The sequence below is a fragment of the Bos indicus genome, chromosome 9, assembly GCF_029378745.1.
Source record: "Bos indicus isolate NIAB-ARS_2022 breed Sahiwal x Tharparkar chromosome 9, NIAB-ARS_B.indTharparkar_mat_pri_1.0, whole genome shotgun sequence".
NCBI lineage: Eukaryota > Metazoa > Chordata > Mammalia > Artiodactyla > Bovidae > Bos > Bos indicus.
This window is the reverse complement of record NC_091768.1, coordinates 40,740,633-40,752,730: the sequence shown is the minus strand read 5'-3', so window position 1 is coordinate 40,752,730 and position 12,098 is coordinate 40,740,633. Positions and strand designations below refer to the sequence as shown.

Genomic DNA, 12,098 nt, shown 5'->3' with positions numbered 1-12,098 from the left:
AAACCACAGTGGTGTGATCACTCACCTAGAGCCAGACATCTTAGAGTGTGAAGTCAAGTATGCCTTAAGAAGCATTACGATGAACAAAATTAGTGAAGGTGATGGAATTCCAGCTGAGTTATTTCAAATCCTAAAAGATGATGCTGTTAAAGTGCCGCACTCAATATGTCAGAAATTAGGAAAACTCAGCGGTGGCCCCAGGACTGAAAAAGATCAGTTTTCATCCCAATGCCAAAGAACGTTCAAACTGCTATACAATTGCACTCATTTCACACGCTAGCAAAGTAATGCTCAAAATGCTCCAAGCAAGGCTTCAACAGTACATGAACTAAGAACTTCCGGATGTTCAAGCTGGATGTAGAAAAGGCAGTGAAACCGGATATCAAATTGCCAACATCCTTTGGATCATAGAAAAAGCAAGAGAATTCCAGGAAAACATCTATTTCGGCTTCATTGACTATGCTCAAGCCTTTGTGTGAATCACAACAAACTGTGGAAAATTGTTAAAGAGATGGGAATACCAGACCTCTTTACCTGCCTCCTATGAAACCTGTATTCAGGTCAAGAAGCAACAGTTAGAACTGGATATGGAACAATGGACTGATTCCAAATTGGGAAAGGAGTACATCAAAGCTGTATATTGTCACCCTGCTTATTTAACTTATATGCAGAGTATATCATGCAAAATGCCGGGCTGGATGAAGCACAAGCTGAAATCAAGATTGTGGGAGAAATATCAATAACCACAGATATGCATATGACACCACCCTTATGGCAGAAAGCAAAGAGGAATTAAAGAGCCTCTTGATGAAAGTGAAAGAGGAGAGTGAAAAAGTTGGCTTAAAGCTCAACAGTCAAAACACTAAGAGCATAGCATCTGGTCCCATCACTTCATGGCAAATAGATGGGAGAAGAATGGAAACAGTGATAGACTTTATTTTCTTGGGTTCCAAAATCATTGCATATGGTGACTGCAGCCATGAAATTAAGAGATGCTTGCTCCTTGGAAGAAAAGCTATGACAAACCTAGATAGTGTGCTAAAAAGCAGAGATGTTATTTTGCCAAGAAAAGTCCGTATAGTCAAAGCTATGGTTTTTTCAGTAGTCATGTATGTATGTGATAGTTGGACTATAAAGAAAGCTGAGTGCTGAAGAATTGATGCTTTTGAACTGTGGTGTTGGAGAAGACCCTTGAGAGTCCCCTGCACTGCAAGGAGATCAAACCAGTCAATCCCAGAGGAAATCAGTCCTGCATATTCATTGGAAGACTGATGCTGAAGCTGAAACTCTAGTAGTTGGCCACCTGATGCAAAGAAGTGACTCGTTGGAAAAGACCCTGATGCTGGGAACAATTGAAGGCAGGAGGAGAAGGGGATGACAGAGGATGAGGTGGTTGGATGACATCACCAACTCAGTGGACATGAGTTTGTGCAAGCTCCGGGAGCTGGTGATGGGTAGGGAAGCCTGGCGAGCTGGAGTCCTTGGGGTCACAAAGCGTTGGACACGACTGAGCAACTGGACAAGAATAGAGTTTTGCAGCTCTGTTATGTAGTTTTGGATATAGCAAGGGTAATTAAACAGTCACGTTATTAATGCCTCTAAAATTATTCTTTGTTAAATCCTCATATACATTATAAGTAAAGCTGTCTCAAGGTTTTTTTTCTTGTGTCCATCAGGCATTTTATTTGAATCTTACTTTTTGTCCTTTCATTCCTCCTTGGTCTTCAGAATTGAATTTTTATATTTCACTGGTCTTACTAATCTCCTGTAATATCTTGTAATTGTTTTCCTTTTCTCTCCTTCTCTGTACTCTATTATCTGTATTATTAGCTATTAATTTGATTTTTCCCTCGTCTATTCTCTGCTATTTTTAATTGCCTTCCTTTATTGCATCTTAATGATTTTCCTTTTTTAATATGTGCATCAAATATTGATCAGCACTTACCTCTTTTAAAATATCCTAAGAATAGGAATTGGGGTGGGGTGCCATTGCCTAAGAATAGGAATTATATTTTCATTCTGTACTTGACATTTTTTTCCCTGAAAAAATTCTGAGAATATAAAACGCCTGTAAATGCACCTTTCTTTCCAGGGTGATGTTGCAAATGAAGTGGAGACTGAACAAATGCTCTGCGACGCTTCTGTCATGTCTTTTACTGCAGGAAGTTATTCTTCTTACGTGCAAGTTAGGGGATCAGTTCCCTTATACTGGTCACAGGACATTTCAACTATGATGCCTAAGCCACCTATTACCTGTGAGTGCAACAGTCTTTTCAATAGTAACTCTCCTTTACCCACATTAGAGAGTAAACTGCTGCCAACAGAAATTTCATAAAAGCATGGAGTTTTAGGTTCTGAAAAGTAGATAATTTAGAATCAGGACTACTGGTATTTTTTATGCAACAGCTTTATATACTTTCATTTTTAATTTTGGCCACTAGAAAATTATTTATATTTTAAAATATGTAAATATAATTAATTATATTCAGAAATGTAAGAATCATTCAAATTCAATAAATATATGAAGAATGATGCGCTGAAGAGGAATTTGAGACATGAAACTACCAGAAGATCAATTGAGTTACATTTCTATAACCATTATAAAGTGAAACAAGACCCTGTGCTGCTTTTATTCTTGCTGTATAATTTTCATTCTGGTACTTATTTGTTTTTTCCTCCCAGTGGATCAGGCAGATCCATTTGCCCACGTGGCTGCCCTTCACTTTGACCAGATGCTTCAGAGGTTTGGCTCGCCCATCATCGTCTTGAATTTAGTGAAGGTATGACTTGCTCTCTGTTTGCTTATGAAATTCAATCACACTGGACAACATGAAGGGGCTTAACTAGCCTGCTTTAAAGGAGGAGAGGGTTGTGGGTTGATTGTGCTGTGACTACTCACCATGTCTGAACTGTCTGAACCTCTGTCCTTTGGCCTCAGAGTCCACGTGGCCTCTTCCCTGGGTAACTTCAGAGACTCTGTGGTGGGTTTTCTGGAAGAAGAGAAATGAGCATGTCTGTCTTCTAATTTCCTGGGGTGAGCTAGGTATGGGTGAAATTCTGCCTCAGTTTCCAGGACATCTGGGAGAAGGACGCATGGAGATCAAACACTCACAGGCTAGCCTTGATAGAGTAACTTCCCTTGACAATCCAGAAGATCTGCTGGGCAAGATAATATGTGGTAATAGGATCTAAGGACTAGATTCAGAAATTGGGGTGCAGTTATGGCTCAGGAACCTGGTGGACAGCGTGGTGACCTGGTCTCATATTTCTGTGCTTCCATGTCAGAGAACACTGGTCAGCGTGTTTTGTGTATATGAGTAGGCAGCCAGGTCAAAGGCCTGGCACGGAGTATAGGAGACCAGGTAGGAAATTGTATCTGTGTCTATTGCAACCAAATGAAATGGAGGAATCTCATTCTGTGGCTAGGATAACCCTGAGTATGAAAAGTGTTTTGTTTATTATGGCTATGGCAGTTGGCCAACACCTTCTAGTATCTGAGATTATTCTGACAAGTTGGTTAATAAGTATTTGTTGTTGTTGTTCAGTCACTCGGTCATGTCTGACTCTTGCGACCCCATGTACTGCAGCACACCAGGCTTCCCAGTCTTTCACCATCTCCCAGAGTTTGCTCAAACACAGGTCCGTTGTCAGTGATACCATCCAATCATCTCTCCTGTGTCACCCCCTTCTCTGTCTTCAGTCTTTCCCAGCATCAGGGTCTTGTCCAAAAGTCAGCTCTTCATATCAGGTGGCCAAGGTATTAGAGCTTCAGCTTCAGTCCTTCCAATGAATATTCAGGACTGATTTCCTTTAGGATTGACTGGTTTGATCTCCTTGCTGTCCTAGGGACCCTCAAGAGTCTTCTTCAACACCACAGTTCAAAAGCATCAACTTTTCAGTGCTCAGCCTTCTTTGTGGTCCAATTCTCACATCTGTACATGATTACTGGAAAAAGCATAGCTTTGAGTATACAGACCTTTGTCAGCAAAGTAATGTCTCTGCTTTTTGTGTGTGTGTGTGTGTGTCTCTGCTTTTTAATACACTTTCTAGGTTTGTCATAGCTTTTCTTCCAAGGAACAAGCATCTTTTAATTTTATGGCTGATGTCACTGTCTGCAGTGATTTTGGAGCCCCCAAAGATTAAGTCTGTCACTGTTTCAATTTTTTCCCCATTTATTTGCCAAGAAGTAATGGGACCAGATGCCATGATCTTAGTGTTTAGACTGTTGAGTTTTAAGTCAGCTTTTTCACTCTCGTCTTTCACCTTCATCAAGAGGCTCTTTAGTTCTTCTTTACTTTCTGCCATTAGGGTGGTGTCTTTTGCATATCTGAGGTTGTTGATATTTCTCCTGGCCATCTTGATTACAGCTTGAGTTTCATTCAGCCTGGCATTTTGCATGATGTATTTTGCATAGAAGTTAAATAAGCAGGATGACAATATACAGCCTTGATGTACTCCTTTCCTAGTTTGAAATTGGTTCTAACTGTTGCTTCTTAACCTACATACCGGTTTCTTAGGAGGCAGGCAGGGTGGTGTGGTATTCCCATCTCTTTAATATTTTCCACAGTTTGTTGTGACCCACACAGTCAAAGGCTTTGGCATAGTCAATAAAGCAGAAGTAGATATTTTTCTGGAATTCCCTTATTTTTCCTGTGATCCCCCAGATGTTGGCAATTTGATCTCTGGTTCCTGTGCCTTTTCTAAATCCAGCTTGTACATTTGAAAGGTCTAGGTTCAGGTACTGTTGAAACCTAGCTTGGAGGATTTTGAGCATTACCTTGCTAACATGTGAAATGAGTACAATTGTGTGGTAGTTTGAACATTCTTTGGCATTTTTCTTCTTTGGGTTTGGAATGAACCTTTTCCTGTCCTGTGGCTGGATTTTCCAAATTTGTTGGCATATTGAGTGCAGCACTTTAACAGCATCGTCTTTTAGGATTTGAAATAACTCAGCTGGAATTCCATCACCTCCACTAGCTTTGTTCATACTAATGCTTCCTAAGGCCTGCTTGACTTTGCACTCCGGGATGTCTGGCTCTAGGTGAGTGATCACACCATCGTGGTTTTCCAGGTCATTAAGAATTTTTTTGTACAGCTCTCCTGTGTGTTTTATCATCTCTTCTTAATATCTTCTGCTTCTGTTTTATTCATAGTTTCTGTCCTTTATTGTGCCCATCTTTGCATAAAATGTTCCCTTGGTATCTCTAATTTTCTTGAAGAGATAGCTGGTCTTTCCTATTCTATTGTTTTCCTTTATTTGCATTATTCACTTAAGAAGACTCATATCTCTCCTTGCTATTCTTTGAAACTCTGCATTCAGATGGGTGTATCTTTCTTTTTCTCCTTTGCCTTTCGCTTCTCTTCTTTTCTCAGCTCTTTGTAAGGCCTCCTCAGACAACCATTTTGCCTTTTTGCATTTCTTTTTCTTGGTGATGGTTTTGGTCACCACCTCCTATACAATCTTATGTCCACAGTTCTGTCCATAGTTCTTTAGGCACTCTATCAGATCTAATCCCTTGAATCTATTTGTCACTTCTGCTGTAAGTGATTTGATTTAGGTCACACTTGAATGACCTAGTAGTTTTCCCTACTTTCTTCAAGTCTGAATTTTGCAATAAGGAGCTCATGATCTGAGTCCTAGTCACTCCCAGTCTTGTTTTTGCTAACTGTATGACCTGGATAACCAAGATCATTAATTATAATAAGCATAATTCAATTTAATTAGAAGCCAAGGAATCCTATGTCCATTGAAGCCACCGTTTAACAGTTTTGAAGGTTTCCCATGTGCCCAAGGCAATCATAAAAACAGTCCCTGTCTTCTCTGGGCTCACAGTCTAACAGGAGATGGTAAAGTGAGGCAGAGGTACCAGAACAGGGTTACGATTCTGGGAGAGCTTATAGCGGGAGAGAAGTCTTCCCTGAAGAAGTGATGAGTCAGTGTAACGCCTCTGAATGAAGAGGCCTTTACAAGGCCAAGAGGAAAGAGAGCAGCAAGCGCAAGGCCCTGGGAAAGGAGGGCATAATGTGCGTTTGAGGAAGAAAAAGCCTCTCTGACTGGGTCCCAGAGAATGCAGGCAGGAGAGCCTGCTGTGAGAAGAGACTGAAGAGGTAGTTATGCCAGATTTTAAGAGCCTTGTAGGGTGTGTTAATGAGTCAGGTCTTATCTTGACTTTCCAAAACCATGGAAGGTTTTGTAGAGTTGAGAAGATGGTGATCAGATTTCTGTTTTGAGAAGATTATCCTGATCTCAACGTAGAGAACGAATGGATTGGTACAGACTAAAGTTGATGTTGGAAGACTGTTATAGGCTGTTATAATTATCCAGAAAAGAGGTAACTGGCCACAGCTAGGGTGGCATGGCAGAGGTGGGGAGGAGTGCACACAGGCAGTAGAGCCAGTGATGAGCTGGGTCTGAGATGAGGGAGAGGGAGGGGTGAAACTTGATCCCCAGGTTCCTGGCTCACTCAGGTGAATGGGTGGTGATGCCAGGCACTGAGCCGGGGAACACAGACTGTCTGTGAGGGAAGGCGATGAGTGTGGTTTGAATGTGTTGAGGTTTGAGATGGATGGAGTCCTGTCAAAGGAGATGGTAAGTAGGTGGTCGCTGTATGAGATGGAAGCTCAGGAGAGAGGTCTGGGCTGAGATGTGATATTATGGCCCATCTGAGTCCTGGCGATATTTGAAGACATGGGTGTGGAGAGGATGCCCAACCGAGGGTACCGAGAGAGAAGAGTGGAAAGCCTCTGGTCTCGACTTGAGAACCTCCAACTCCTGATGTCCAGGCAGAACAGGCTGAATCCATAAAGGAGTCAGAGGAAGGACAGATGAGAAAGTAGGAGGAAAACCAGGTGAGTGCTGTGCTCTGACAGCTAAGAGAAGGCATGTTTTGTGGTGAAGGAAGCAAGCAGTTGACTGTGGCAAAGGCTGCTGACGGGCCAGGTAAGATGAAAATGGAAAATATGCTCATTTATGTTCCCAGCACCAGGGCACTGAGTGACCTGGACTGAGCTGCAGGAGGACTTTTTCCCTCAGTTCAGTTCAGTCGCTCAGTCGTGTCTGACTCTTTAACCCCATGGACTGCAACACGCCGGGCTTCCCTGTCCATCACCAACTCTTGGAGCTCACTCAAACTCATGTCCATTGAGTCGGTGATGCCATTCAACCATCTCATCCTCTGTCGTTCCCTTCGTCTGCCTTCAATCTTGCCCAGCATCAGGGTCTTTTCCAATGAGTCAGTTCTTTGCATCAGGTGACCAAAGTATTGGAGCTTCAGCCTCAGCATCAGTCCTTCCAATGAATATATAGGACTGATTTCCCTTAGGATGGACTGGTTGGATCCTCTTGGAAAAATGAAGCACCTAGTGAGAAATGTGGAAGAGTTGGTGTTTTCATCTGGTTGTTGTTTCTTGAAGAGATCATAATGATGTGTTTAAAAGTGTTTGGGAAGGAGCCATTTGAGATCCTTAAGGAGAGGAGAGAATACAGGAAAGAGAAGGGATGATCAGGGGCATCATGTACTTGAGAGGAAAGGAAATCTGAAACCTGGAGGGAGGAGTTATTTTAATGGGAGGACAGAATCATAAGGGTACGTGTGTGTGTGTGTGTGTGTGTGTGTGTGTGTGTTGTATATGCATCCACATGCACTTAGGTTCCCTCCTGATGGCTTTAACTTGTCCTTAAGGTCAGAGGGAAGGTTACCTGCTCAGAGCGGAAGTTTGAGGGTGGTGGAAGTTTCACAGCCTTCATATATGTGGGAAGGTGGGTTGACCAGAGACCTCCAGGCAATGCTAAGGGCAAATTCCAGGTTGGTAGGGGCAAATTCCAGGATTTTTTAAGTCATGCTATTGCCTGACTTTTCCTGGCAGTGCTAGTGAATGGGTATAAGCACAGAAAGTGAAATTCTCTCAGTCATGTCTGACTCTTTGCGACCCCATGGACTTCTTTGCGACCCCATGGACTATACAGTCAATAGAATTCTTTAGGAGAGAATACTGGAGTGGGTAGCCTTTCCCTTCTCCAGGGAATCTTCCCAACCCAGGGATCGAACCGGGGTCTCTTGCATTGCAGGCAGATTCTTCACCAGCTGAGCTATCAGTGAAGCCCAGACACACAGAGAAGTAAATAATTGGGTTCATTTAGTTTTGCCATACAGGTGTGACATAAAAGACAGATCATAGGAGTTTTGGGTGTTGGCAGTTGTCTAATTGAAGTGGACTGTGAAACCTGAGCTGGAGGAGGGTGAATAATGGAGAGGGTGGTGGAGAAAGCAGAGCTGTCAGTGGACTGGGGTTCTTGTGAGGTGGGGTGTTTAAAACAAACTGTCTGAAAATAAAAGAGGTTCTGGATAAGAAATGGTGAGGGCAGAGGAGTTACCTGTGGTGAATGGCTTGAGCTGGAGATGAGGGTGGGAATGATGGCCTAGCCATAGTGGAGGCGGAGCGTGGGGTAGGGATGCAAACTGTGAGCCAGTTGCTGGGAGAGGACCATAGCACTAAGTGCATGCGTTCAAAGGAGCGGGGTGTGTCTGTGTGTGGTGTGTGTGTGTGTCAGAGGAGGAAGGTGATGAGAAAGGGAGCCGTGGACAGTGAGGCAGGAAGCTTTAGTGCATGAATTCAAAGTTGTGTGTGTTTGTGTGTGTGTGTGTATGTGGTGTACGGTGTGTGTGTGTGTGTGTGTGAGGGGAGGAAGGTGATGAGGAGGGGAGCTGTGGACAGTGAAGCAGGAAGCTTTAGTGCACGAATTCAAAGGAGGTGTGTGTGTGTGGTGTACAGTGTGTGTGGTGCACGGTGTGTGTGGTGTACGGTGTGTGTGTGTGTGTGTGTGTATGTGTCAGGGGAGGAAGGTGATGAGGGGAGCTGTGGACAGCGAGGCAGGAAGCTTTAGTTCTCTCTTTATCGCTCTTTGGCTTAGGAAATTATTGGTCTGCTTCAATTAGATGACTGCCAACACCCAAAACTCCTGTAATATTATTATATATAATATAAAAATAATCAAGGATGGACTCTGTAAAATAAATCAAGTATTAAATAAATAACTTTTTAGACTTTTGTTCACATCAGTTCAGAAATTTCATCTCTCTCGCTGTCAACTCAGAATAATATAAGACAATAGCTGGATGACCCATAGCCTCAGCCTGATATTACACAGTAGCTATAAGAAACATAAAATAATTCAAGAAGCAACACTCTACTAACAAGAACCTTCATGAACAATTTTCTAGTAAATGTATAGGCAATAAGATATTGTTTGTATAGAAATAAATTATTGCTGAAGCACTAAATTAAAAAGTTATCACTAGAATATAAATGTCAACCTAAGTTAGTGAATTTTCTTCATATATTACAGAGTCCTTTTAGTGTAGTTAAAAGCTATGGTTAAATGGAGATTCATGATGTATGAAATAAACTATTTCTCTACTAAGTATGCAGGTTCAAAATATAATATCAGATACATGTGGTTATAAAGTGTTCCTGCCCAGATTTCTCAAGTGAACATTTACTTCTTAATATTTAAATGCCAGTCAATAGATTTTAAAATTATTGTAGTTTATTATTTCATTGTCATAAAAATCCTGACAATAACGAGAAAATACTTTGGAGATTAAGTTGCTGTTTTGTAGAATAGAAAAAAATGTTTGTTTTTGTCATCAGTTACTTTATTCATAGGATAGAAGAAGATGTTTATTCAGTTCACTTGGAAGAATATTAACATATTAACTAGTCAAAGTGTGTGTGTGTGTGTGTGTGTGTGTGTGTGTGTATAGATACCAAGGGATAGTCACTCTTTGTTCTGCCTCTGTATGAAGTGTCAAAAATGGAATACCTTTCTTGATTTTTCTCTTAGGTCCTGTATGTGAACTGTCTCCTTCCCACCCCCTTCCCCACCGTGTATAAGTTTGAGACACTGCTTGACAAAAATTTTGCAGCAATCCTTACACTGTCAGTGCTGCTGCTCAGGATTAATAGGAAGCCAGCCAAGGGTCTGATGTCATTATCCATCAGAGGACTTTAATTTGGGGGCCTTGGACGGCTATTGGGAGGATCTCTGAACCCTTTGAAGTGATGTACAAACTCACTTGCATACATAAAATTTTCATCTGGTTGTTAAACGAGTCCGTGACCCAAAGGCAGTCGACTAAACAATTCAGTAACAAATCCACTGTGGGCAGACTGCATAAAGCACGCTCTTTGCATAGAGTTGATCCCAAGTTGATGCAATAACCTTACTTCTGCATCTCCTTAAATGTCAGATTTGACATAAGAAATTCACAAACTTTTTGTTTCTCTAGTTGGTTTAAAATACTTTTGAGAAAAATTCCAGGTATGTAATTTAATTTTCTCAGATGTAAAAATAAGCTAATATTTGTTCATCTAAAACTGATTTATCACTGGTCTTAATCAACTCTAATTCCTCCATTTGATATATACAGTTATGCAAAATAGATATTTTTCTTTTGTTTCCTTGGTGATTATCTAATTAAATTCATGACAGTTGAAAAGTAACCAGCATGGTTGAAAACAGCATAGACCTATCCTGATGCCAGTAGTAGTCCGTTACTGAGTTACTTTTTGTTTGCATGTTTGTTTCTGAGTAAAGTCCTGATCAGAATAATAATACAAATGGTCTGTTTTGTATTAATACTTACCATGCGTCAGATGCTCTGATAAGAAATTACCATGTTTCATCTCCTTTAAACCTCACATTAATCCTTTAAGAGAGGTGCTGCTGTTACCCATTTTATAGATGAGGAATTCAGGAGGCAGCGAGTGAGCTGGTAGGAGGCAGAGAATGAGCTCCAAGCTCACAGCTGAGTAATAACACACCAGCCCCCTTGAATGGGAGACGGTGCGGTCTCTCCGGAGCTACAGCAGGCAGGCGAGGAGGTGGACCGCTAAGATGTAGTCCCAGTCACGCCTCTCAGCTTCAGTGCCTTCAGCCACAGTGTGAAAGGCGAAGACAAGGCTGCCTTGGCTACCTCCAGGGGATTTTATGAGAGTCAAGTTTAAAAGCATATGAAGGCTATGAAAACACTCTCCACTCTGCCAGTTTGGGGATTATCCATCCAAGCCCAGTTGATTTCTGTCTGGTCCTTAGCTGGCTGGGGCTTGGGGGTCCTTTCTTCTGGTCTTTGGGGAGTTCTCCTTCGCCACAGTGGGGTGTGGAGGGTGTAGGACAGGTCTGTGTAGGGTGAGCTGGACTTGAGACTGCAGGAGGTTACGAGGAAGAAATCTGATCTCCTCGAGTCTTTAGTGCTCATTATCTGTTAATTGTAATTCAGTGGCATATTTATATCTTAGCATTTACTTTAATTTTAATAAGGTAGGTTTCATTTTTTTATATTTAGCACTTCATCTTTTTGTCTTGCCTTAGTAGCAGTTATGTTTAAAGTCTGTTCCTCCAATTTAAGACAGTTTGAACACTGACGATGTTTAATTTTTGGAAAAGGAACGAGAAAAAAGGAAGCATGAAAGAATTCTGAGCGAAGAGCTTGTAGCTGCTGTGACCTACCTCAACCAGTTTTTGCCTCCCGAGCACACGATTATTTATATTCCGTGGGACATGGCCAAGTACACCAAAAGGTGAGCAGATGCTCGTCTTGTCTGGTTAGGTTTTCCTCTTGTGATGGAGAATAGCAGGAAGCGACCTCCCCCGTAAAGTCACTCTTATTTTCCTTTGTGATTCTGCTTAATGGGCTGTTTAACTGCTGGTGTATAATTAGAGGGCTTAAATTAATTAATCAAACTCTCTGCCCACCATTTTTTCCATTTGCAAATTCTCTTTGAAGTATCCTAGTGACTTCAGAACACCTCTCCTCAGCTGCTTTTCCTCAAAGGTGTTAGTTTTACCTTTTCTTTCTATTTCATTCTGTCTCCCTGTTTAATTCCTTTCTCAGATGCCACTTTCAGATGTTCTCACTCGTGGGTGAACCAGCACTAACTCCCGACTGTTTATAGTAAATCCAGACCCCTTGGTGTAAGGTGAAAGCCCCAACATCTGGTTGGTTCCAGAATGTAATAACTCCTTCTTTATTCCCAGGGCTATTCTGCTCCTGCAAAGCTATCCAGCAGGTTCTGTCTCCAGTGTAGCAGCTGAGGTC

The 12,098-nt window shown here is 41.8% G+C and overlaps 1 protein-coding gene across 3 annotated transcripts in view; it reads left to right on the top strand.

The window, feature by feature from the left end:
* Window positions 1-12,098, top strand: part of FIG4 (FIG4 phosphoinositide 5-phosphatase) — a 172,215-nt gene that overhangs the window by 70,942 nt on the left and 89,175 nt on the right. For all 3 annotated transcript variants that reach the window (XM_019967222.2, XM_019967223.2, XM_070795986.1), the window contains 3 exons: window positions 2,093-2,255; window positions 2,683-2,780; window positions 11,447-11,580. In XM_019967222.2, coding sequence (XP_019822781.2) covers window positions 2,093-2,255; window positions 2,683-2,780; window positions 11,447-11,580 — 395 coding nt within the window. The remainder of the gene's footprint in view (window positions 1-2,092; window positions 2,256-2,682; window positions 2,781-11,446; window positions 11,581-12,098) is intronic.